Below are 27773 nucleotides of genomic sequence, written 5' to 3'. Positions count from 1 at the left end.
AATAATGCCTCTTGTACATCGTCTTATTATCTTTTGGGAGACATTCAGTCATTCAGTCACAAGACAGTTAAGTAGTAGAGTATTGTACTGTGTAAGTGTAACGATCGGTGTCAGCACACAGAGAGAATCTGATTGTTGATGATCTGCAGAATCATCAACAATACAGATGTATACTTGATTATGGATGATCTGCAGAATCACCAATAATACAAGTATGACTAACCTCTGGACACCTAATGAGTTACTGTATATGATGAACTGGAGGCTATCTCCCGAGGAGCGGGAGATATAAGAGACTCTGCCAAGAGCCACCTGAGGGGCAGGTGACCCTGGGCAGTGCAGAAACTATCTCTTGATAGTGAGGACCTGGTAACCAGGGATAACAGTATTAGATGGTGAACTGTACTGCAGCCAGAGGGAGGGACCACTGGCTGCTAACAGGCCGGACTCTCTGAGGAGCGGGAGTCCTGGTTGCAGCTGACACCTGATGGAATGGTGCCACTGTTAATACTGATAGACTGAGCACTCAGGGGGAGTGACAGCTAGGATAGTCGGGCAGGCCAGGTTGGCAACACACGAGCAGATGAGGTACAGAGACAGAAGACTGATTCGGTAACCGGTACAGGCAGGGTCTGGCAACAGGTAGACAGATATGCAGAGGTACTGAATCAGAAAGCAAGAGAAAGGTCAACAGAGCAAATAGTCATAACATATAAATAAAACAGAGTCCTAGACTGGGGTGTGAGCTCCTTGATCTCGACACCCAGGAACTAGTCTAGAGTATAACACAGTAATGACACCGAGTCCCTAAGCTTGGGTGTGAGGTCCTTGGTCACAACACCCTGGAACTGGTCTAAAGTATAACACAGCAATGACACAGTATCCCTAAGCTTGGGTGTGAGGTCCTTGGTCACAACACCCTGGAACTGGTCTAACATATAACACAGCAATGACACAGTATCCCTAAGCTTGGGTGTGAGGTCCGTGGTCTCAACACCCTGGAACTGGTCTAACATATAACACAAACGTATTCTGGCTAAGTGTGAATTCCCAGGTCCTCCTGGTTCTAATACACTGTGGGATCTGACTGGTCTGAGTGCTCACACGTAAGTATTCGCAATGGCAGACAACCAGCAACTGACAGGCAAGAAGTATATATAGAGCAGCGCTCCTCAGCGCCGCCCAGCCCCACTTAGCCAATCACCTACTACGCTGGGATCAGCTGATCATCCTGATCAGCTGATCCCTCTCCTATTGGCATAAAGGTCCTGCCTCCTAGTGCGCGTGCGCGCGTAGCTCTCCATCTGTGTGCACTACTAGGCTCAGACACACCAGACGCATGCTGCTGTGCGGAAACCGCCGGCCTGAACGCGGAGACAGCCGCCCCGCTGCCAGACCGCGCGGCGGTGTCTCCGCAATCCATTACAGTACCCCCCCCCCTCCCCCCCCTGAGGAGTGGACTCCGGACACTTCCCACCAGGCTTCCCAGGATGTGAGTCATGAAATTCTTTCTTTAATTCCTCCGCATGAATGCGAGAATCTGGCACCCAAGTTCTTTCCTCCACACCATATCCTTTCCAGTGGACCAGATACTGCACAGAATTCTGCGAGAATCCAGAATCCTTTCAATCTCATATTCTGGTTGGTCATCAACCAACACAGGGGGGAGAGGAATCCACGTGCACTGCTGGCTTCAATAGAGACACATGGAATGATCTCACACCTCTCATACTGGCTTGGAGATCAATTGCGTAAGTGACATTATTAATTTTCTTGGACACTGGGAATGGTCCTATAAATCTAGGACCCAGTTTGGGTGACAGCTGCTTCAAGGCCAAATGTCGAGTGGACACCCACACCAAATCTCCTGGAGAGAACTTCTACTCTACGGACCGCCTTTTATCTGCCGGTCTTTTCTGGGTCTGGAAAGCTTTCCCCAGGTTCCTCTTAACCATTCCCCAAATCTCCTTTAAAGCTCTCTGCCAATCCTCCAGAGCCAGGAATGGAGTAGATGCCACCGGCAATGGAGCAAACTTAGGTGATCTTCCCGAGACTACCTGGAATGGGGAAAATCCTGAAGAGGAGCTTTTCAGGTTGTTGTGCGCAATTTCTGCGAACGGTAAAAACTTCACCCAATCAGATTGCGCATCTGCAACATAACATCTGAGAAACTGTTCTAGGGATTGGTTAACTCTCTCGGTCTGGCATTGGTCTGTGGGTGGTAGCCTGATGAGAATGCAAGGTCCATATCCAGCTGATGGCAAAAGGCTCTCCAAAACTTAGAAACAAATTGGACTCCCCGATCTGACACTATATTTTCCGGAATGCCATGCAGCCAGAAAATGTGCTGGATGAAGAGATCAGTCAATTCCTGGGCCGAGGGGAGTCCTTTCAAAGGAACAAAATGAGCCATCTTACTGAATCTGTCCACTACCACCCAAATGACCGTCTTGCCCTCAGACCTGGGGAGTTCACCCACAAAATCCATGGACACATGGGTCCAAGGTTCACTTGGGACTGGCAAGGGTTGTAAAGTACCAACAGGGGCCTGACAAGAGGGTTTGCTCCCAGCACACACTGCACACTCTCTTACAAACTCCTTACAATCTGTTGCCAACGTAGGCCACCAAGCACATCTGGCCAGCAAATCCTGAGTCCTGGTGGCCCCGGGATGACCAGCATTCTTGTGGGAATAAAACAGTTGCAAGAGTTGGAGACGGAAAGGCAGTGGCACAAACATGACCCCATCAGGCTTTCCCTCAGGAACATCCTGTTGGTAAGGACTCAGAGTGACTGTCCAATCCTTCCTGGTCTCAGAGGCTGCCAGCACTACCTTCTGAGATAGAATGGTCTCAGGGACTGAGGGCTGTACTGTCTCGGGCTCGAAACACCTGGACAAGGCGTCGGCCTTGATGTTTTTACTACCAGGAGTATACGTAATTACAAATCTGAATCTTGCAAAGAACAGGGACCACCGGGCCTGACGGGGGCTAAGTCTCTTGGCACCCTCGATGTACTCCAAATTCTTATGATCTGTGTAAACTGTGATGGTATGTTCTGCACCTTCTAGCCAGTGTCGCCATTCCTCAAAAGCTAATTTGATGGCTAAAAGCTCCCGATTGCCTATGTCGTAGTTTTTCTCTGCGGGTGAAAACCTACGAGAAAAGTAGGCACATGGTTGGAGTTTGCCCTGCAAGCCTGATCTCTGAGACAATACAGCTCCCACCCCCACCTCTGAAGCATCAACCTCCACAATAAAGGGAAAGGTGACATCAACATGTCTCAATATAGGTGCGGAACAGAACAGTTTTTTCAGTGTAGAAAAAGCAGCATGGGCCTCTGCCGACCAGTGGTGAGTATCAGCCCCTTTCTTGGTGAGACTGGTGAGGGGTGAGACTATTGTAGAGTACCCCTTTATGAACCTCCTGTAGTAGTTGGCAAAACCCAGAAATCTCTGGAGTGCCTTCAGTCCTACTGGCTGAGGCCACTCCAGGACAGCAGAAACCTTCCCTGGATCCATGGAGAGGCCAGATGTAGAGATAATGTACCCCAAGAAGGCAACTGAGGTCACTTCGAAGAGGCATTTCTCTAATTTGGCATAAAGCAGATTCTGTCTTAACTTCTCTAGAACAAACTTAACATGCTTGCGGTGTTCTGAGAGATTGGATGAAAAAATCAGTATATCGTCCAGATAGACCAAGACGAACTTCCCCAACACCTCCCTGAATACCTCATTAATCAACTCCTGGAAGACGGCCGGAGCGTTACACAACCCGAAGGGCATCACCAGATACTCGTAATGCCCATCGGGCGTGTTAAAGGCCGTCTTCCATTCGTCACCATCCCTAATACGAACTAGGTTGTAAGCACCTCTCAGATCTAGCTTTGAGAAAATCTTGGCATTGGTAACCTGAGTGAATAAATCGTCAATCAAGGGTAAAGGATAACGATTTTTCACTGTGATCTTGGTTAAGCCTCAATAATCAATGCAGGGGCGAAGGCCTCCATCTTTTTTCTTTACAAAAAAGAACCCTGCCCCTGCTGGTGAACGAGAGGGACGGATGAACCCCTTAGCCAAGTTTTCTCTGATGTATTCCTGCATAGCTAGTTTCTCAGGCCCAGACAGATTATAGAGGTGACCCCTGGGAGGCATACAACCAGATCTCAAATCGATGGGACAATCGAAGGTACGGTGGGGGGAGTTTATCTGCTGATTTAGGACAGAACACGTCAGCAAATTCTGCGTATTGCTTTGGCACACCTTTAATCTAAATTTTGGTGTTCCCCATGGTTACTTTCGCTAAACAATTATGATAGCAATGGGTAGACCAGCTCGTTAGCTGACCTGAGACCCAATCTATCTGAGGGGAGTGAAGCTGTAACCATGGCATGCCAAGAATGACGGTGGAGGTTGCCATACGCAGGACCAGAAATTGCAGATTCTCCTTATATAGCACCCCAACACTGAACCTCAAATTCGGGGTTAGAGACAGGAGATGTCTACTTTGCAGAGGAGAGTCATCTACAGCAGTGACCACAACCTGTTGGTCCAATTAGAGTATAGGAATCCCCACATTTTTTGCAAACTCGTAATCTATAAAGTTAGCTGCTGAACCACAGTCTATGAAAGCTTCAGTGGTAACAGTCTGGCCCTCCAATGTGACCGAACAGGGAAGGAGCAAACGATTGTTGTTTAGAGGTAAAGACTGTGCGCCTAGGGTATCACCTCTGACAACACCTAGGCGGCAGCGTTTCCCGACTTCTTGGGACAATTCTGCACCTTATGATCCTCCTCTGCACAGTATAAACAGAGCTGTTCTGTTTTCCTGCGATTCCTCTCCACCCGTGTCAATTTGGACTGTCCAATTTGCATTGGCTCTGGCGGAGGTGAGACGGGTGGAGGAGAGGCGTAGGAGACATATCTTACAGTGTTCTTACCGCGGGTTTGTTTCTGATACCGTAAACGGCGGTCAACCTGTACTGCTAAAGCGATTGCCTCCTTAATAGTCTTTGGTTCAGGGTGTCCCAACATCAAATCCGAGACTGCGTCTGACAACCCTGATAAAAAAACAGTCTAACAGTGCAAAAGACCCCCACCTAGCTGACACAGACCACTTCCTGAATACAGCTGCATAAAGTTCTACCGGATCCTTGCCTTGATGCAAGGTCTTAAGCTTCTGCTCAGCAGTGGAGGCAATGTCCGGATCATCATAAATTATGGCCATGGCTTTAAAAAATTCGTCCACAGACGTTAAAGCCTTATGCCCTAACTGCAGGCTATATGCCCAAGTTTGAGAATCTCCTGACAGAAGGGTCTTAATGAATGTAATTCTCTGTGCCTCAGTTCCTGACGAATTGGGTCTCAGTTCAAAATACGACATTACTCGATTCTTAAAGTTCTGAAAGTCAGATCTATGACCAGAAAACCTTTCGGGTACAGACATGCGTAAGTCTGTAACTGGAGGGGATCGCAATGTGTTTACAGCCATCTGAAGGACAGGTATGGACCCAGACAATGCTGTGATCTGGGTCTGATGACCGTCCAGCACCCTGATGAAATTCTCCACTGAGGTGGTGAGTGCATCAAAACGGCTGTTAAGTGCGTCCATTTTGTTTTTTAGGTCTGCCGTTCTGTAGCGATCGGTGTCAGCACACAGAGAGAATCTGATTGTTGATGATCTGCAGAATCATCAACAATACAGATGTATACTTGATTATGGATGATCTGCAGAATCACCAGTAATACAAGTATGACTAACCTCTGGACACCTAATGAGTTACTGTATATGATGAACTGGAGGCTATCTCCCGAGGAGCGGGAGATATAAGAGACTCGGCCAAGAGCCACTTGAGGGGCAGGTGACCCTGGGCAGTGCAGAAACTATCTCTTGATAGTGAGGACCTGGTAACAAGGGATAACAGTATTAGATGGTGAACTGTACTGCAGCCAGAGGGAGGGACCACTGGCTGCTAACAGGCCGGACTCTCTGAGATGCGGGAGTCCTGGTTGCAGCTGACACCTGATGGAATGGTGCCACTGCTAATACTGATAGACTGAGCACTCAGGGGGAGTGACAGCTAGGATAGTCGGGCAGGCCAGGTCGGCAACACACGAGCAGATGAGGTACAGAGACAGAAGTCTGATTCGGTAACCGGTACAGGCAGGGTCTGGCAACAGGTAGACAGATATGCAGAGGTACCGAATCAGAAAGCAAGAGAAAGGTCAACAGAGCAAATAGTCATAACATATAAATATAACAGAGTCCTAGACTGGGATGTGAGCTCCTTGATCTCGACACCCGGGAACTAGTCTAGAGTATAACACAGTAATGACACCGAGTCCCTAAGCTTGGGTGTGAGGTCCTTGGTCACAACACCCTGGAACTGCTCTAAAGTATAACACAGCAATGACACAGTATCCCTAAGCTTGGGTGTGAGGTCCGTGGTCTCAACACTATGGAACTGGTCTAAAGTATAACACAGCAATGACACAGTATCCCTAAGCTTGGGTGTGAGGTCCGTGGTCTCAACACCCTGGGCCTGGTCTAAAGTATAACACAGCAATGACACAGTATTCCTAAGCTTGGGTGTGAGGTCCGTGGTCTCAACACCCTGGAACTGGTCTAACATATAACACAAACGTATTCTGGCTAAGTGTGAATTCCCAGGTCCTACTGGTTCTAACACACTGTGGGATCTGACTGGTCTGAGTGCTCACACGTAAGTATTCGCAACGGCAGACAACCAGCAACTGACAGGCAAGAAGTATATATAGAGCAGCGCTCCTCAGCGCCGCCCAGCCCCACTTAGCCAATCACCTACTACGCTGGGATCAGCTGATCGTCCTGATCAGCTGATCCCTCTCCTATTGGCATAACGGTCCTGCCTCCTAGCGCGCGCGCGCGTAGCTCTCCATCTGTGTGCACTACTAGGCTCAGACACACCAGACGCATGCTGCTGTGCGGAAACCGCCGGCCTGAATGTGGAGACAGCCGCCCCGCTGCCAGACCGCGCGGCGGTGTCTCCGCAATCCATTACAGTAAGCCATCAGTAAAAGCAAGAAGTTTTGAATCAGAGTGATGCCATCTATTGACTAACTTAGAAGAAAAAGAGTAAGCTTTTAGCTAATAAGCCTTCTTCAGACGCAGGAATTAATCTGTAGAAGGCTTATTAGATAAAAGCTTCCTCTTTTTCTTTGATGTTAGCCAATAAATAGAATCCCAATTCAAAACTTCTTACTTTTACAGGACAGCTGTTATGCTACTTCCTGAATAAAAATTGTACATAATTGGCCAGTGTAATTTATAAACACAGATTGCTGCATGTCTTGCAGACACAAACATTTCATCAGTATAGACTGAGGCAGGAAAGCAAGGCTGTTTGACACCTCCATCTCAGCACCATGAGAGCACAGTCATCAGCCAGCTTGTGTGACTCACTCCTGTCTGACATCTCCATAGATGCTGCATTGCTGCAGGACAAGCTGTATCTAGTTCAGCCTAGCAACATGCAGAATATCTTATTCATGTCTCATTTATTTACGCTCAAGCAATACAATGTATGTGATAGCACCTGAAGTGGGAGGCATATGGAGGCTGCCATATTTATTTCTTTTTAAACAATGCAAATTACCCAACCGTCCTTCTGTTCCTCTGCCTCTAATACTTTAAAGAGGAACTCCAGTGAAAATAATGTAATAAAAAAGTGCTACATCTTTACCATAATTAAGTATAAATGATTTAGTCAGTGTTTTCCCATTGTAAAATCTTTCTTCTCTCTGATTTACATTCTGACATTTATCACATGGTGACGTTTTTGCTGCTGGAACAGTTGTGTTCAAAATTATTCATACTGAAATTGAGTGTTTTGGCCAGTTTGACATTGATTTTGATCATTTCAGTCATCTTATTTACAATTAAATCAAAGAGGAACTTGTAAGTCAGACAAATATAACATAACATTTATAATGAAATAACCACAATTGTCTTTTCTGCGCTCACATCATTATCAGTTTTATTCAACCCCCAAGTGACATTCATTCTTAGTACTTAGTACAACATCCTTTTCCAGTTATAACAGCTTTTAAACGTGAAGCATAGCTTGACACAAGTGTCTTGCAGCGATCTACGGGTATCTTAGCCCATTCTTCATGGGCAAAAGCCTCCAGTTCAGTCACATTCTTAGGCTTGCGCGCTGCAACTGCTTTTTTTAAGTCCCACCAGAGGTTCTCAATCGGATTTAAGTCTGGTGACTGCGATGGCCACTCCAAAATGTTCCAGCCTTTAATCTGCAACCATGCTCTAGTGGACTTGGAGGTATGCTTGGGATCATTGTCCTGTTGAAAGGTCCAACGTCTCCCAAGCCTCAGGTCTGTGACGGACTGCATCACATTTTCTTCCAATATCTCCTGGTACTGAAGAGAATTCATGGTACCTTGCACACGCTGAAGCTTCCCTGTACCTGCAGAAGCAAAACAGCCCCAGAGCATGATTGACCCCCCGCCATGCTTCACAGTAGGCAAGGTGTTCTTTTCTTCACAGGCCTTGTTCTTCCTCCTCCAAACATAGCGTTGATACATGGGCCCAAACAGTTCTAATTTTGTTTCATCAGTCAACAGAACACTATCCCAAAACTTTTGTGGTAAATTTTGTGCTGTAAATCAACTTATACAGATTCCTGCAAATGGCTTTCCTGTATAGCATATGGAGATATATTATACCTAGTGGAATAAGAAGGCACTGGAATCTGCAGTCACCATTGGCAACCAGATTTCTGCTCTGCAACTGCAGTCATTTGAAATCTAAATAGCTGCTATGGCTTGCAACATCAGTCCTGTGATGATGTGTCTTGATGCAGAACTCATATTGTAAGTATCTAATAAACTCTTCTTTTCATCTTCACTTAGCTGTTCACAGAGTATGGCAGGCTGGCAATGGAGGAGACATTCTTGAAACCATTCCAGGTAAGTGTGTCATTTACCATATATGTTGCTGATACAATTATCTGGCTTTTTCTGGGTCAATGGAAGGATCCTTCAGTTAAAATGCCCCCCCCCCCTCCTCTAATGTAGTACAATCTGTTATAGCATACACACGTAACCTTCAGGCCGGTTTCAGACTGCAGGTTGGCGGCAGCAGTGCAGCCCAGGGGCTGGTCCGCCAAAAACAGGCCTTCAGGGATTACCAGGTTAGTATGCTGTAATCCCCTTCTGGCCAACATCCAAACAGGAAGTGACACTCGCTTCATGATGCATTGTGTTTTTATTTGCTGAAATGTCAGTGATCTTTCAGAGTGTATTTTAACCACTTAAGGACCGCAGTCTTTTCACCCCTTAAGGACCAGAGCCTTTTTTCCATTCAGACCACTGCAGCTTTAATGGTTTATTGCTCAGTCATACAAGCTACCACCTAAATGAATTTTACCTCCTTTTCTTGTCACTAATACAGCTTTCTTTTGGTGCTATTTGATTGCTGCTGCGATTTTTACTTTTTATTATATTCATCAAAAAAAACATGAATTTTGGCAAAAAAAATGATTTTTTTAACTTTCTGTGCTGACATTTTTCAAATAAAGTAAAATTTCTGTATACATGCAGCGCGAAAAATGTGGACAAACATGTTTTTGATTAAAAAAAACCCATTCAGTGTATATTTATTGGTTTGGGTAAAAGTTATAGCGTTTACAAACTATGGTGCAAAAATTGAATTTTCCCATTTTGAAGCATCTCTCTCATTTCTGAGCACCTGTCAGGTTTCATGAGGTGCTAGAATTCCAGGATAGTATAAATACCCCCCAAATGACCCCATTTTGGAAAGAAGACACCCCAAAGTATTCACTAAGAGGCATGGCGAGTTCATAGAAGATTTTATCTTTTGTCACAAGTTAGCGGAAAATGACACTTTGTGACAAAAAAAATAAATAAAAAAAAGTTTACATTTCTGCTAACTGGTGACAAAAAAAAATGAAATCTGCCACGGACTCACCATGCCCCTCTTTGAATACCTTGAAGTGTCTAGTTTCCAAAATGGGGTCATTTGTGGGGTGTGTTTACTGTCCTGGCATTTTGGGGGGTGCTAAATTGTAAGCACCCCTGTAAAGCCTAAAGGTGCTCATAGGACTTTGGGCCCCTTAGCGCACCTAGGCAAAAGAAATGTCACACATGTGGTATCGCCTTACTCAGGAGAAATAGTATAATGTGTTTTGGGGTGTATTTTTACACATACCCATGATGGGTGGGAGAAATATCTCTGTAAATGAGATTTCTTTTGATTTTTTTACACACAATTGTCCATTTACAGAGATATTTCTCCCACCCAGCATGGGTATGTGTAAAAATACACCCCAAAACACATTATACTACTTCTCCTGAGTACGGCGATACCACATGTGTGACACTTTTTTGCACCCTAACTGCGCTAAGGGGCCCAAAGTCCTATGAGTACCTTTAGGATTTCACAGGTCATTTTGAGGCATTTATTTTCTAGACTACTCCTCACGGTTTAGGGCCCCTAAAATGCCAGGACAGTATAGGAACCCTACAAGTGACCCCATTTTAGAAAGAAGTAGTAGTATGGGGAGTTCATAGAAGATTTCATTTTTTTTCACAAGTTAGCGGAAATTTATTTTTATTGTTTTTTTCACAAAGTGTCATTTTCCACTAACTTGTGACAAAAAATAAAATCTTCTATGAATTCCCCATACACCTAATTGAATACCTTGGGGTGTCTTCTTTCTAAAATGGGGTCACTTGTGGGGTTCCTATAATGCCCTGGCATTTTAGGGGCCCTAAACCGTGAGGAGTAGTCTAGAAACCAAATGCCTCAAAATGACCTGTGAAATTCTAAAGGTACTCATAGGACGTTGGGCCTCTTAGCGCACCTAGGTTGCAAAAAAGTGTCACACATGTGGTATCGCCGTACTCAGGAGAAGTAGTATAATGTGTTTTGGGGTGTATTTTTACACATACCCATGCTGGGTGGGAGAAATATCTCTGTAAATTAAAATGTTTTGATTTTTTTTACACACAATTGTCCCTTTACAGAGAGATTTCTCCCACCCAGCATGGGTATGTGTAACAATACACCCCAAAACACATTATACTACTTCTCCTGAGTACGGCGATATCACATGTGTGACACTTTTTTGCAGCCTAGGTGCGCTATGGGGCCCAACGTCCTATTCACAGGTCATTTTGAGGCATTTGGTTTCTAGGCTACTCCTCACGGTTTAGGGCCCCTAAAATGCCAGGGCAGTATAGAAACCCCACAAGTGACCCCATTTTAGAAAGAAGACACCCCAAGGTATTCCGTTAGGTGTATGGTGAGTTCATAGAAGATTTTATTTTTTGTCACAAGTTAGTGGAAAGTGACACTTTGTGAAAAAAAAACAATACAAATCAATTTCCGCTAACTTTTGACAAAAAATAAAATCTTCTATGAACTCGTCATACACCTAACGGAATACCTTGGGGTGTCTTCTTTCTAAAACGGGGTCACTTGTGGGGTTCCTATACTGCCCTGGCATTTTAGGGGCCCAAAACCACGAGGAGTAGTCTGGAAACCAAATGCCTGAAAATGACTGTTCAGGGGTATAAGCATCTGCAAATTTTGATGACAGGTGGTCTATGAGGGGCCGAATTTTGTGGAACCGGTCATAAGCAGGGGGGCTTCTTAGATGACAGGTTGTATTGGCACTGAAGTGCAGGAATGTTCTCAAATCGTGACCTGGACATAGCAATTAAGTCGTACCAGCAGTGATCAGAAAAAAAAATTCTGTCACTGCGGTGGGGCGGGTGAGGGTTTGGCCGGGTGATCAGAAGCCCGCAGGGGGCATATTAGGGCCTGATCTGATGGGTAGCAGTGACAGGTTCTAGGGAGGATATGAGGGTGTGGGGGGGGGGTGTTCAGGAGCCCCCAGGGGGCAGTTTAGGACCTAATCTAAAAAATAGCGTTGAGATAGTGACAGGGAGTGATTAATGGGTGATTAGGGGGGTGATTGGGTGCAAACAGGTGTCTGAGGGGTGGGCAGGGGGGGTCTGATGGGTGCAGTGGGCGATCAGGGGGCAGGATCAGTGTGCTTGGGTACTTACTAGGAGGGCTGCAACCTGCCCTGGTGGTCCCTCAATCACTGGGACCACCAGGGCAGGAGGCAGCCTGTATAATACGCTTTGTATACATTACAAAGCGTATTATCCGCTTTACATGCGGCAGATCGGGGGTTAACAACCCGCCGCCGCTGCTAATTGGCTGGCGGGTTGACGTCGCGGGTGGGCACATCCAGCGTGCGATCCCCGGCCAGCTAGTCCGCAACGAGCCGCCGCCGATCGGCGTATTGCGGTCGTTGCAAGTGGTTAAAATCACAATGCAGTAAAATATATATATATATATATATATATATATATATATATATATATATATATAGATAGATAGATAGATAGATAGATAGATAGATAGATAGATATATATATATATATATATATATATATATATATAGATAGATCTATATATATAGATAGATAGATCTATATATATATATAGATAGATAGATCTATATAAATATATAGATAGATAGATCTATATAAATATATAGATAGATAGATCTATATATATATAGATAGATCTATATATATATATATATATATATATGTAGATCTATATATATATATATATATATCTATATATATATATATATATCTATATCTATATATCTATATATCTATATATCTATATATCTATATATCTATATCTATATATCTATATCTATATCTATATCTATATATCTATATCTATATCTATATCTATATCTATATCTATATCTATATCTATATCTATATCTATATCTATATCTATATCTATATCTATATCTATATCTATATCTATATCTATATCTATATCTATATCTATATCTCTATCTCTATCTCTATCTCTATCTCTATCTCTATCTCTATCTCTATCTCTATCTCTATCTCTATCTCTATCTCTATCTCTATCTCTATCTCTATCTCTATCTCTATCTCTATCTCTATCTCTATCTCTATCTCTATCTCTATCTCTATCTCTATCTCTATCTCTATATCTATATCTATATATATATAGATATAGATATAGATATAGATATAGATATATCTATATATAGGTGGTTGGGAGGGGATCAAGGGATACATGGGGGGGGAGAGCTGGATAAAAAAAGTTTATTTTTACACTAAAATCGCACAGCCTGTCACGGCTGCAGGCTGTGCGTCTCTCCCTGTCACACAAGATCCACAGTGACAGGGAGAGGGAGGCGGAGAGGGAGGCGGAACGGCAACTATGTTGCCTTTCGGAGGGTGATCGCTGTGATTGACTCACAGCGATCACACGGCAGGGAGCCAATCAGTGACGGCTCCTGCCGATAACCCGGAAGCCTTAGCTGTCATAAGACAGCTAAGTGCAGCCGGTTCGGTGCGCGCGATCGCGGCGGGGAGCGGCGGCGCCGGTGATAGAGATCTACGCCCTGCCAGCCAGGAGCCCATCAAAACAGGGCGTAGATCTCTATCACCTCGGTCCTTAAGTGGTTAAAGAGACACTGAAGCGAAAAAAAAAACTATGATATTATGATTTATATGTGTAGTACAGCTAAGAAATAAAACATTAAAGAGAATCTGTATTGTTAAAATCGCACAAAAGTAAACATACCAGTGTGTTAGGGGACATCTCCTATTACCTTCTGTCACAATTTCGCCGCTCCCCGCCGCATTAAAAGTAGTCAAAAGCAGTTTTAAAAAGTTTGTTTATAAACAAACAAAATGGCCACCAAAACAGGAAGTAGATTGATGTACAATATGTCCACACATAGAAAATACATCCATACACAAGCAGGCTGTATACAGCTTTCCTTTTGAATCTCAAAAGATCATTTGTGTGTTTACCTTCTGTCCCCTTCTTCTCTCATGCACTGAACATTACAGGCTTCCTGCAGACAGCTCTGCCTGTGCCTGTGTTTGTAATTCCTCAGTATGTGTCAGCCAGCTACTTTCACAGCCTAACAGGGGAGGATTTTTATCCAGCTCTCTTCTATCACTGATAAGATAGCAGAGACGCTGCTGGCTTATGTAAATAAAACACACACTGGAGTGTGCATAGAGGAACAGACCAGAACGGAAGAGTTGGCAGCCTTCCAGACACAGGCCGACAAGTCTGACAGGGGAAAGATACATTGATTTATTACAGAGACCGTGATAGTACAAAGTGCTGCAGTGAGCCAGAACAGATTAGAATAGGTTTAGGAACTTGTAGGATGGCAGAAAAAACGTTGTAATTTTTGTTACAGAGTCACTTTAAGATCAGATACATCAGTCTAATTGTTTCCAGTACAGGAAGAGTTAAGAAACTCCAGTTGTTAGCTCTATACAAAAAAGCCATTATCTCTACTACTTTCAAAAGTCCTGGAGAGGGCTGTTTTCTGACTTTTATTATCTCAACTGTTATTAAACTATTTACTTTTCCTCTAGCAGAGGAGAGTTCATTAGTTCACAGACTGCTCTGAAAGAATCATTTTGAATGTCGAATGTTGTGTAATCTGCACATATTAGAGAATGAGGCAATGTTAGAAAAACACTATATACTTGAAAATAAAAATATGAGAATATTTTCTTTGCTGCTAATCTTCTAGTAATTATTCATAGTACACAACCAATTCATTATATCATATATTTTTTTTTCGCTTCAGTGTCACTTTAAGCAAAGGGAAATATTTTTTGTTTTGTTTTTTAATTGGTTGGAAAAACCAATATAACTATAAGGATACTTTAAATGATGCAGCAGTTATCTTGCACTGTTCCCTGCTGCTTACCCATCCTGATCAAATTTTGATTAGTACTTCTATGAAGAATAATTTATGAAGATTCAAGTGTTTAATAGATTCTTTAAAAAAATTCAATGTTTTTATTAATTTGAACAACTACTTAAAATGTCTAATGGTGTATGGTAGCATTTACAACTGCTACTGCATACCATGCATACAGCTATCAAGTGTATTTTAGAGGTACAGCAAGCTACAGAACTCCTAGGAGTGTGTAAGGCGTACGAGAGATAACGGCGCGGGAGACTTGGGCGCAGGATTCAGCCGCTATATGGCTGATCCTGCTGCAGCACAAGTCCCGGCCATATCAAATACTATTCCCCCTCCATGCCGCCATGGATAGTGGGAATGAAATAATTCGGCTTCTGATGGCGCTGAAGTTACTCCCTGTGCCTGCTATAGCCGTAATTCCTATTAAGGCCTATGGTGGCGCCGGCTGCGCCCAAATCTCCTGCGCTGGTTTCAGCGTGTTCGTGTGTAAGGGGCTAAAAAGGAATCAAAAGCCCTCTTCCTAAAATGCTATGTGAAACAGAATTTTGCCTTCTTGAAACAGGAGGTATTTGCCATTATTCAGGTTGGAGTGAGCCTATGAGGTATCCCACAATGCATCACTGTTGAATATGCAAATTGTCACTTTATTGTCCCTGAAAGCTAAACAGACCTCCAGAACCACTGGAATGAAGTGTCTGAATTAATTGCTGTGTTTGTTATCACCACTAGGTGTCACTGCTTCACTTGTAGCCTTCTTTTGCTAACGAAGGACTTGGCTGCATTGTGCTTTGGGCTGGGTATTCACTGCCTATGTATTAAAATGCTTTCTAACTGCTTATAGGATTTTATAGTCTATCTATACTTTAATTGTGTGCTTCGATAATTAGTGTCCCTTTAATTACCGGGGTTCACTGGCAGGTTATAAAGAACCAGCAGGCTTCCTTGTAATGGGCTAATAAGTCAGGTATTGCAAAGTACAGCATTACCTTCTTTAAACAAAAACTCATTATTCTTAAAAAAAAAATAGCGGTTGGTCTGGTCCGGTTCACATCTGCGTTTTTGGCCAAAACAGATCTGGTGTCCACTTCACCGGATCCGAATGGTTCAGTCCGTGGCCCGCTCACATAGTGAAAACGGATCTGATCAATGTTTGATCGGATCCGTTTTCACTCAGCAAATACATACCTAATCTTGTGCAGCAGCCGGCGGTAGAGGCTTCCCCTTCTTCCGCTGTGATTACACAGCGCGTCATGTGACTAGTCACATGATGCGAGGAAGAAGACGGAAGCCTCTACCGCCAGCTGCTTCCCAAGATTAGGTATGTATTAAGCCTCCCTAGCCCACCTGCCCGGCTGCTGCACCCTCCCCTCACCCTCCCATCGCTCAGGATCGCATCGACCCATGCCCCCTTCCCCCATGGAACGGTCCATTTCTTCACTAGTGTGAAGAAACGTTCCATTTCCCATTGCCCCTAATGCTGCAGTATTTTTTTCTGGATCCGTTCCGGTAGGCAGAACGGTCCGGAAAATTAGGGCCTGCTGCATTTTTTGGATCCGGGGGTCGGAACGTACGAAATTTACCCGTACCAACGGACGCATGTGAATGGATCCATAGGTTAACATTGGATCCATTCACATCCGTTCCATTTGTACAGTATACGTTCCACTTACGTTGTGGAAAAAAACGCAGATGTGAACCGGGCCTTTAATGCCTGCAAAAATGTTATTTATTAAAATCTGACACTTATTTATCAAAAGCAAGAAGTTTTGAATCAGGACAGGATGATACCATTTATTGGTTAATTTAAAAGAAAAAAGTAAGCTTTCAGCTAGAAAGCCTAAAGGCCCATACACATGTCGGATTTTTCCGAACAACGGGTCGTTTGAACGTCCCGTCGTTCAGTCGTCCGCACGCTAAATCGGGCGTGTGTACAGACTGTCGGGTGATAAATCTGGTTTTGAGCGATCCGCCGGGCTGTAGATAGCTTCCACAGCTAACTACAGCAATTTTAGGCTTATCTGAAAAGGTGTGCTTTGAGAGTACGTTTGAAGGTTTCCAGGTTCGGAGCATGAAGGACAGGCTGTGGGAGAGAGTTCCAAAGGAGAGGTGATGCACGTGAGAAGTCCTGGATGGGTGAGTAAGATGAGGTGAGCAAGCTGAGGAAATGAATGGAGGTGACAACTTGTGTAGAACTTTGTATGACCGGTTGAGGAATTTAAAATGTATCCTTTTGGGTAATTGGTAACTAATGGAGAGATTGGTGGAGAGGGGCTGCTTTAGAAGAGCAGGAGGCGAGGCGGATGAGACAGGCAGCAAAGTTCAGTAGGGACTGGACAGGTACCAGTCTACTTTTTGGTAGACCACTGAGTAGGGTTTTAAACTAGTCACGACTAGAGGGGATATGATTAGAGCACATACAAGCATCTTGGTTGCCTCCTGTGAAAGAAAGGGACACATTCTGGAAATGTTTTTGAGATGGAAGTAACAGGAGGTAGTTTATGTGGTCTAAATGAGAGCCCATAGTGCAGAATTAGGAGTTGAGGTTATTTTATGCTTTCTAAATTGACAGTAGCAGTAGAGTATTGTACCGTGTTAGCCATCAGTAAAAGTAAAACGTTTTGAATCAGGATGATACCATTTATTGGCTAACTTAAAAATATATAAGCGTAAGCTTTCGGCTATCGTGCCTTCATCAGGCTGAATCCTGTATGCTTACAAGTGTGTGGGGACTGGGAGTTTAGATTTGGTATCGTTAATAGTGTACCTGTGTCCGTTCATACGTTTACGCAGTTTGTTCAGTTTCTCCAACGTAAGTTCCTTTGGGGCATTTTACACACATGATCAGATATACCTGTGAGAACCACATAAGTCCTATAGAGAAGGGGTCCCCAACCTGTGGGCCGCGGCCCACTAGTGGTCCGCAGGACATTTCATGGTGGGCCGCGGCTTCAGACTCACTTTCACGCAGATTAACATTTCACTTCTAATTCTAAGGGCAGCCGCGGCAGGAGGGCAGGCGCATCATACGTCTTCAGTCTCCAGGCCCGCCCCCCTCACTCTGTGCGACCGAAGCAGTAGGCGTGGGCGTACGCGTAATGCGTTTCAAGTCCCGCCCCCTCACTATGTGTGGCCAATCACCCCCTGGCGGCGGCGACGCTATTATCGGAGGCGCCAGTCCCGCCTCCTGCATCAGTGGGGATTCCTCTCGGAGGCCTGTCATGCCTCCATGTGGCCAATCACCCCCTTCTGAAGCGGCGGCCAATAGCAGCATATTGGAGGTGCCAGTCCCGCCTCCTCCATCAGTGCCCCAATCATCATTCCCCCTTCAGCCTACAGTCCCGCACCCAGGCCAATCAATGAATGGCTGCATGTATTTCATCACTGCGACACAGTCGCAGTGTATACGAGTGCAGCGTCTGGGCGCCATTAGAGAGAGGAGGTCAGACAGAGCCTGCCGCTTCGAGCCTGCCGCTGAGAGCCCACTCAGAGCCTGCACGAGCCTGACATCAAGTAAGCCTTACTTACTTAGTAAGGATCACACACATATACATATATGTGTGTATATATATATTTCTCTGCTGGGCACTATACTAGTTATAGCTGGGCACCATACTAGCCATGCTGGGCACTATACTAGCCATGCTGGGCACTATACTAGCTATAGCTGGGCACTATACTAGCCATGCTGGGCACTATACTAGCTATAGCTGGGCACTATACTAGCCATGCTGGGCACTATACTAGCTATAGCTGGGCACTATACTAGCTATAGCTGGGCACTATACTAGCTATAGCTGGGCACTATACTAGCTATAGCTGGGCACTATACTAGCCATGCTGGGCACTATACTAGCTATAGCTGGGCACTATACTAGCCATGCTGGGCACTATACTAGCCATGCTGGGCACTATACTAGCCATGCTGGGCACTATACTAGCCATAGCTGGGCACTATACTAGCCATGCTGGGCACTATACTAGCTATAGCTGGGCACTATACTAGCTACAGCTGGGCACTATACTAGCTATAGCTGGGCACTATACTAGCTATAGCTGGGCACTATACTAGCTATAGCTGGGCACTATATTAGCTATAGCTGGGCACTATACTAGCCATGCTGGGGCACTATACTAGCCATGCTGGGGCACTATACTAGCCATGCTGGGCACTACCGACCCATACTGGGACTATACTAGCTATACTGGTCACAATACTAGCTATACTGGGGCACTATACTAGCTACACTGGGGTAACTATACTAGCCATACTGGGGCAACTAAACTCCCTATACTGAGGCAACTATGCTAGCTATGCTGCCGCACCCCAGCCCCTCCCCCCGTAACCCGCTGCGCACGACACTGTCCACTAGGTCGCGCGCGCAATAACCCGCGCCCCCCCCCCCCCCCCTTCCGGGCCTCGGAGAAAAATTTGGTCAGTAAGTGGTCCCCGGGCCGGAAAAGGTTGGGGACCCCTGCTATAGAGTCTCCTGAAGGAACATTTAGCAAAACGCTCTTCCTCAACTTGTCCCAGAAATGTCTCTTGCTTTTTTCTCTCCTTATTGCTCAGCTCAAATGCCCCCCCCCCCCCCCCCCCACCAGAAACAAGCTTGGCTACTGGATAGTTGCTCAAGCGTCTCAGTTTACACAGAGCTCTTCTACTGTCACTCTGCTGGTTGCATGAAATTATTTTCCTCAAGCATGTTTAAATAGTACCGGTTGTAAATTATCTCCGTACATTCCTTATCACATCTGTGTACATGTTATGAACTCTTCAGTAAACGCTGAGTACATATGTGCAGACTAATGATAATACATTATAATGCAAACTAAAGCACCCCATTTTTTGTTCTTACTCTGTACATTGCCACAAAATATGTTGGTGCTTTATAAATTAATAATAATGATGTATCTTTATTAAGGCTGAACGGTTTCACGGTTTCAAACCGAAACCGCGGTACCTGTCAAGACGATCTAGAGATCGTCAGTACCTGCGGTTTTCCCCGGCACCCACTGTGCTGCTCCGTACAGCTCCGCCCACCGCTGCACTGTCATATGGTGCCACCATTGCTGCGGGCTGCCAGCTGATCAAGCTCACGTGCACGCTCAGCACCGCTGCTGGATGCTCCCCGCCGCCGTCGCCAGGTGATACAGGACGCTTTGCTTCTGCCTCTGCTGGGAACCACAAGGGATGCCCTCGCTTTACCGCTGCTGCTTGCTTGTCACATCGCAGCCGCACGAGGAATCTGGAACTGCAAAGCTGCCACTACAGATCAGTGCAGGAATCTAGCAAGCACGGCCAGGATGCCGCCGCTGCTGTTGCTGGCTGACACCCTGACGATGCCATCTATGGGTCCCGGTGTCCCTGCTGCCCAGGAAACCAGAACACAGATGAACAGGGGGCGCTTCACCACCGCGGCCATGGAAAATCAGGATGTGTTCCAATGAGTCAGCACCGTCTTCAATAAATAAGCTCTTTTATTTGGTATCAAGGCATCATAAAATCAAGACGATCAAGCAACCAGCCAGTGGAGAGCACGTCAAATCCTTACCTCGGTCCACCATAGGTGCTTGCTACACATTGCTTGGATGGAAAATCAGGATGACGCTGCACTGCTACTTCTGCTGGGCTACAGCTCCTCCAGGCCTGCTAAGGCTGAAACCCTGCTGCTAGCATCACTGTGTCCTGCCTGTGTCTCACCATAACAACGGTGCTTAGTCCTTTATGTATCCAGGACACTTTGGGACCCCCAGGGACTGATCACTGTCCCATCCTTTGGGCCACCCCTAGCTGACCACTTGGTTCCTGTTCACCAGTACTGGACTAGGCCCGTAAGCCAGGGGCTAAAGTAGTAAGTATGGTCACAGGAATATGCAGGGCCGGGACTGTAAATTTCCACCACCACGGAGCTGGCTCAGAGAGAAACAGAGCGGGCACAGAGAGACACAGAGGAGACACAGAGACACGAGGGGGCACATAGAAAGACACAGAGGAGGCGCGGAGCGGGCACAGAGAGACACAGAGCGGGCACAGAGGAGACAGAGCAGACATGAGGGGGCACATAGAGAGACACAGAGGAGGCACAGAGCGAGCACAGAGGAGACAGAGCAGACACAGAGGAGACACGAGGGGGCACATAGAAAGACACAGAGGAGGCACGGAGCGGGCACAGAGGAGACACAAGGGGGCACAGAGGGGGCACAAAGAGGCTCAGAGGGGGAACAAAGCTTGATTGGAAAAAAAATCGTGAATCGAATCAAAATCGTGATTTCGGACAGAAATCGCTCGATTCAATCTTTCCCTAAAATCGTTCAGGCCTGGTCTGTATTGTAAAACTAAAGTAATACAAGTATATTTCAATAGTTATGACAGCCTCATTTTAAAGTAAACCTGAGACAAAAGGAGGGAAACGTTTTATACATACCTGGGGCTTCCTCCAGCCCCATCCGAGCAGATCGCTCCCTCACAGCCGTCCAAAGCCTCCTGGATCCTCCAGTAGTAGCCCCATTCTCCTCAGTCAGTTAGGTGTACTGCGCATGCATGGCCCGGCCATGTGCACCTGCCCTGCCGTCCTCCTGTAGTACTATAGCATAGACCCGGCTACCAGCTGCGTGAGCAAGAAGGGGGAGCGCGCTTGGCTGCGCCGGAGCTGACTGGCCCCGACAGGCCAAAGATAACAGGGCTGCTAACAGAGGATCCAGGAGGCTTAGGACGGTGGTGAGGGAGCGACCTGCATGGAGTAGGCTGGAGGAAGCCCTGAGTATGTATTTAATCTCAGGTACACTTTAAGTCATTTAAACACACTTAACACTTTAACTCTCTCCACTCTGAGTTCTTTCCTAAAGGGAATCGTTTCTGCTCAGAGTTTTTTTTTTTTTTACAGAAATGCACTCTCCCTTATACTCTCTCTCCCATTTTGCCATGGAACATAACATAGTAACATGGTATATCTTATATCATATCCTCTATCACATTATAACGTTTAATTTGATACCTTATTTGGACAGTTTGGCATGTTCTATTGGCTGGTAGCAGAGGAGAAAGCCAAGGTATGGTAAATTGTAAAACAGTTTCCTGGGTGTAATCCGGGCCTGCGTGAGCAAGTTTCGCAATAATAGGTGGTTTTATGCCCGGCACCCAGGGTCTAATGCTGGGGATACACGGTACGTTTTCCCCTTTATCAATCGAGCCGCTGATGGCTCGATTGATCATTTCCGACAGGTCCGATGACCCCTCTCGATCCCCGCGGGGGGACAATAGCGGGGAGTCGAGCGGAAGATAAGGAAGCGGGACGAGCGGGAATCGATCCGGACGGCGGCGGGGACGCGGCGGGAGTAGATCCGGTGACTAATCGAGCCGTCGGGTCATATCGTGTATCCCCAGCATTACTGTCCCTACACATAATACAATCTTTGGTATTTCGATTGGGCATATTAGCAATAAAATACTGGCTATTTTTTACACTCTTCTCCACGTCCATTACATAGGATGCCATTGATTCTCTATGCAACTTTGCAAGAAATCTGCAATGTAATCTTCAAGGAATCTGCATGGAATATGCACAAAGGAATCTGTAATCAGCAAGAAATCAATATGAAAAAAGCAAGAAATTTGCAAAAATTCTACAAGAATTTCATTGCATCTGTCAATTCCTGGTTGCGCTGGTCGCGCACTTCCGTTTTGGGGCAGGGGGGTACGAATAGTGTGGGCATGTAATCTTACATGCCCACTACATATGGGGACAGAGATCGGGGTTTTCGGGGGGCCTGATGCGCCGCAAACCGCCGCAGAAAAAATGTCCCGCATAGCGGGACATACGAGCGCAACTACGATTTTGCGATGTCCCGCTTGGGACATACGAGTGCAAAGTGTTAAAGCATAACAAGAGGAGAAAATATTTTAATTCAAGATTGTGCCACGGTCCCCATATGGAAAAAATTCCCTTACATTTTGACCCGACAGGAAGGGAGGTGGTTCAGATTAAAAGCCATGATGTTCTCAGATGCAATAACTGAAAATGATCTCCATTAGGGGCACACAGCGCAATAGAACCCAGAAAAGGAATGTAACCCCTTTTTACACTATCCAAAACAATAATATTTTTTGTTCTAGGATTTCACATATAAAACTCCAAAACTTAAAGGATACCTGACCCTGGCAAAACTAACTATTCTACAGTAAGCATAGCGGTATGTTCATGCTGGATCCACATGCCTCTGTACGTTGTTATTTTTCCTCTTCTTTTGTCAAACTTTCAGACAGGAAGAAGCAGACTTTCTGCAATGTTTCCTCCTATCACCCTCCCACTTCCTTCTCTTAAGAGGAGTGAATGGGGCGAAGAAGAGAAGGGAATGGGATGGTGATAGGAGGGAACATTGCGGCAAGCGGGTCAGGTGTGCTTTAAAGGGAACCTAAACTGAGGAGGATATGGATTTTTCCTTTTGAAATAATACCAGTTGCCTGACTCTCCAGCTGATCCTGTGTGTCTAATACCTTCAGCCACAGCCCCTCAACAAGCATGCAGATCAGGTGCTCTGACTGAAGTCAGACTGGATTAGCTGCATGCTTGTTTCAGGTGTGTGATTCAGCCACTACTGCATTCAAAGAGATCAGCAGGATGCCAGGCAACTAGTATAGTTTAAAAGGAAACATCCATATCCCTCTCAGTTTAGGTTCCCTTTAAGGCAAGCCCAGGATCCAGATCTGGCAATATGAGAAGCAGTATTTCGCATTATCCGAGCTAGCTAGCATAAATTGAGTGGAGAATGAGCAGTCACAAGACCACTTGGCCTCTCTCCTCTATATTCAGAAAGTGGGTCAGTGGGTCTCATATTAATGATGCAATAACCCATTCATCGCAATGGAGGGATCACCGTGCCAACATGCACAGTGCTAAACATGTTAATCTGTGGCCTTGGAAGTATGAGGCTGAACACTCACGTGACTGCTCATAAATTTCACAATTAAGGCAAGAAGCCTTTTCGGTAAGCATAATAAGCAGAGTTTGCATTTGTTTTCTTGTCTGGAGATGTGATTAAATGAAACTGCCAAAAGGTTCAATTTTGCTTCCTTTTATTGTTTGAGGGAAATTATGTGTTTATTTTACTTAGATAATAGTGGTTAGTTGTGTTCCTCCAGAACAAAGGCAGTGTTGTATATGGGGTACAATGCATATTTGTGTATAATAAATATGAGTTTCCCATAATCCTGTGTGGTTTGGCCATGGCCCCTGCTGACTCAGTGCTGTGTGTGCCAGAGGGCCAACATCCTGTCACTGATAGCGATACAGAGACATTCCATCTGCAGGCAGCCGCCAACACAGCCACTATAACAGTAAGCACGAGCCTCTCTCAGCTGAATGCCGCCCTCCTCTGTACAGAAACACGTCTATGAAATGTGGGTGTCACTCAGATTATTGACCCAGTCCTCTGCAAACGTTCTAATGATATTTCAGCTGCATAGTTTTCATAGTGCGTCACATTCACATCAACTCACTGCCCTTCTCTGTCAACACTGAAACTCCCTTTAGTGTTATTGAGAAACACCTCGCTCTGCTAGATACAAGGGAATATTTTTAGACCCAGAGTATGTCTTCATGATGGCACTTTCCCTCCTCCCATTCATTATTACAGCTTAATTAAATGCCTTGGGAAAGCTTCTGCTGTTAAGAAAAAAAAGTTTTGCTAGGCAACTAAAAAGGATGAAACTCTTAAAGGGAACTCAAGGTGAGAGACCCATGGAGGCTTTTACTTTTAAAGGGAACCCGAGGTGAGAGGGATATGATGGTTGCCATATGTCTTCCTTTCTTAACAATGCCAGTTTCCTGGCAGCCCTGTTGATCCTTTGGCATAAGTAGTGTCTGAGTCAAACCCTGGAACAAGCATATGGCTAATCCAGTAAGAGCTGAGTCAGAGTACCTGCTTTGCTGCATACTTGTTCAGGGTCTGTGGTTAAAAGTATTACAGACACAGGATCAGGAGGACTACCAGGCAACTTGTATTGTTGAAAAGGTTGAACTCTGGTTGAACTCGATGGACATATGTCTTTTTTCAACCCAAATATCTATGTAACTATGAAATAAATATGGCAGCCTCCATATCCCTCTCACTTCGGGTTCCCTTTAAGGTGGCCACTAACGATACAATTTGCTAAACCATTGTGTTTGAATGATTCTTCATATGAACGATCAAAAACGATTATGTGGGATCACTAATAAACTAAACTCTCCTAACCAATCCAATCAGATTAATGGAATCGGATTAGTTTCATTAATCGGATTGGTTAGGATATTTTTTTGTCCATTAGTGGTCCCAAACTATCATTTCTGATAGTTTATACGAAGATCAGTTCGTAAAAGATCATTCGGAAAATTGTATCATTAGGGTATTATTGTATCATTAGTGGCCATCTTCAGTCGTAGACCCTGAACAAGCCTGCAGATCAGATGTTTCTGACAAAAATCTGACAAGATTGCCTGCATGCTTGTTTCAGGTGTGTTATTCAGACACTACTGACCAGTAAGATCAGCTGGATGCCAGGCAACTGGTATTCTTTAAAGTGTACCAGCGGCGAACCTTGGGTTAAAAACCAAATACTTACCTAAGGAGGAAGGCTCTGGGTCCTGTAGAGGCTCCCTCTGTACTCCATTACATCTCGTGGACCCCCAAAGAAATCCAACAAGGGGTTGTCGGATTAAAGATTAACGCAGCGCACTTCTTCAAGAACCAGAGCGCCCAAACTGTGCATGTGCGAGTACGGCCGCACATGCGCTGTAAGCCAGAGCTTCTCATGCACAAGCGCTGCACCCCCGCAGCATGGCCACGCTTGTGCATGAAGAGCAGCATGGCCATCTTCCAGAGGGTCTCGGCGAGCGGTGGGAAGGACACAGGAAGCCTCTACAGGATCCAGAGAAAATGCATGGGGTGTACCAGGCATAATAGCGTTCGAAAGGAATAGAGCTAAAATCATCAATCATGGTCATAAATGAGATGGGAAAAATACATAACCTATCTAATCATTTCATCAATACGCTGAACCGATCAACCACTGGCAGGGGAAACAATCCACAATACAATCATTTGTTGTCAGTCAGCAACATCAACACTCTAATTGGATTGCTATTATTGGATTAGTTGATCATCTATACAAATTGTACCGATAATGGCACCTTAAGTGGAGAAATTGAGCAGATCTATCCTTAGCAAGGGTACAAGCTCACGGAGGCCCTGACTCTTTCCTACCTCCTTGGTACAGAGGCAGTGCAGAGTGATGTGAGACGTTCAGCACTGCCTCCTATGGGAATGGTCCCTTAGGGCTTGAGAACGCTTTTAGGTTGCTTTGCTGATTTCAGTGATGTGTATCAGTGAGCGATAACAGGGACATCATGATGGGCACTTTTGTTTACTGTGCAGCAGTGTGTCCTGACACTGCACTCCTGCATGCATTTCTGTGCTCAACACAGCACTGTCCCATTCCGTGTCATTGAATAGGGTCAGAACTGCAACGAAGACTAACGCTGGTGCCATACGTTTCTCTAACACGCACAACCCCTGCATTGCAGTGCAACACAAATTTTAAAGTAATATACTTGCCCTGAAATACCTTAGCTGAGTGTACATTTTTAGAATTATTACATTACTTTCCCATAATATCCTGTGCGCTAACAATTAGACTGAGAGCTGTTTTTTGGGAGATGACCCTTTCTGATCCTGGATATCCTCCCTCACTGTGCTCTTCACTCCTGGGGTTCTTCATAGTGTGCTCTCTACTCTCCCCCTTCCCCCGTGCTCCTCACTCCTGGTTCCCCTCCCTCACTGTGCCCCCCACTCCTAGGGTCCTTCATAGTGTGCTCTCTACTCTCCACCTTCCCCCGTGCTCCTCACTCCTGGTTCCCCTCCCTCACTGTGCCCCCCCACTCCTGGGGTCCTTCATGGTTTGCTTTCTACTCCCCCCACCCTTCCCCGTGCTCCCCAATCCTGGTTCCCCTCCCTCACTGTGCTCCCGACTCCTGGGGTTCTTTCTAGTGTGCTCTCTACTCCCCCATCCACCCTTCCCCCATTCTCCCCACTTCTGGGGTTCCTCATTGTGTGCCCTCCCCTCCTGTGCTCCCCACTCTTGGGTTCCCTCTTCATGTGCTCTCCATTTCTCCCCCCACCAGTGTGTTTCCCTCTCCTGGGGTCCCTAATAATGTGCTTGCACTCCTGGCTCCCTGTCCTCAGTGTGCTCCCAACTTCTGTGGTCACACTTAATGTGGTCTCCATTTCTGCCCTCCACCAGTGTGCTTTCCTCTTCCGGGGTCTCTCATATTGTGCTTGGCACACCTGGCTCCCCTCCCTCAGTGTGCATCCCACTGCTGGGGCCCCTCTTAGTGTGCTTTGCACCCCCCCCCCTTCTCATGTGCTTTACATCCCCCTTCTGTGCTCCCACTCCTGGGGTCCCTTATAACATGATCTTTACTCCCCCCCCCCCCCAACACCTGGGGTTGCTCTCCCTCAGTGCTTTCTCCCCCCCCCCCCCCTTCCAGCCATCTCTCCTGGTCCCTTTCCATAGATACAGGTCACATGTCTGACAACATGCAGCTTGTGGTAGAAGGGAGTGCAGTGGCCGTAGCTGACAGATCCCCTTTTCTGGGGTACAGGGTGCATATCAGTATATGCATAGTAAGATAAGACGTGTGCACTACAATGGCCACGTCTTGTCTCTCTATGCATATACTGTATCTAATTGTGGCTGCACAAAGACGATGATACAATAATCCAGTGGCATGCTGTGTCGCTGTCGCCTGGATTCTGTGGGCCAAAGGGCTTTTTGATTTTTTATTGAGAACAGGACGGATATCAGTTTCTATACCTGCTCCACAATCCCTGCATCACTACACGTAAGTGCTCTTAACCCATTAAGCTCAATGGCCTGGCATGTGTCAGTTTATCTACAACATTATGCACAA

The 27773-nt window shown here is 45.6% G+C and overlaps 1 protein-coding gene across 3 annotated transcripts in view; it reads left to right on the top strand.

The window, feature by feature from the left end:
* Window positions 1–27773, top strand: part of ATL1 (atlastin GTPase 1) — a 116998-nt gene that overhangs the window by 48935 nt on the left and 40290 nt on the right. For all 3 annotated transcript variants that reach the window (XM_068254175.1, XM_068254174.1, XM_068254173.1), the window contains exon 6: window positions 8906–8962. In XM_068254175.1, the coding sequence (XP_068110276.1) occupies window positions 8906–8962 (57 nt within the window). The remainder of the gene's footprint in view (window positions 1–8905; window positions 8963–27773) is intronic.

This window comes from Hyperolius riggenbachi, chromosome 9 (assembly GCF_040937935.1).
Source record: "Hyperolius riggenbachi isolate aHypRig1 chromosome 9, aHypRig1.pri, whole genome shotgun sequence".
Classification (NCBI taxonomy): Eukaryota; Metazoa; Chordata; class Amphibia; order Anura; family Hyperoliidae; genus Hyperolius; species Hyperolius riggenbachi.
Note: the sequence above shows the minus strand (reverse complement) of the source record. Positions and strands in the feature narration are given on the sequence as shown.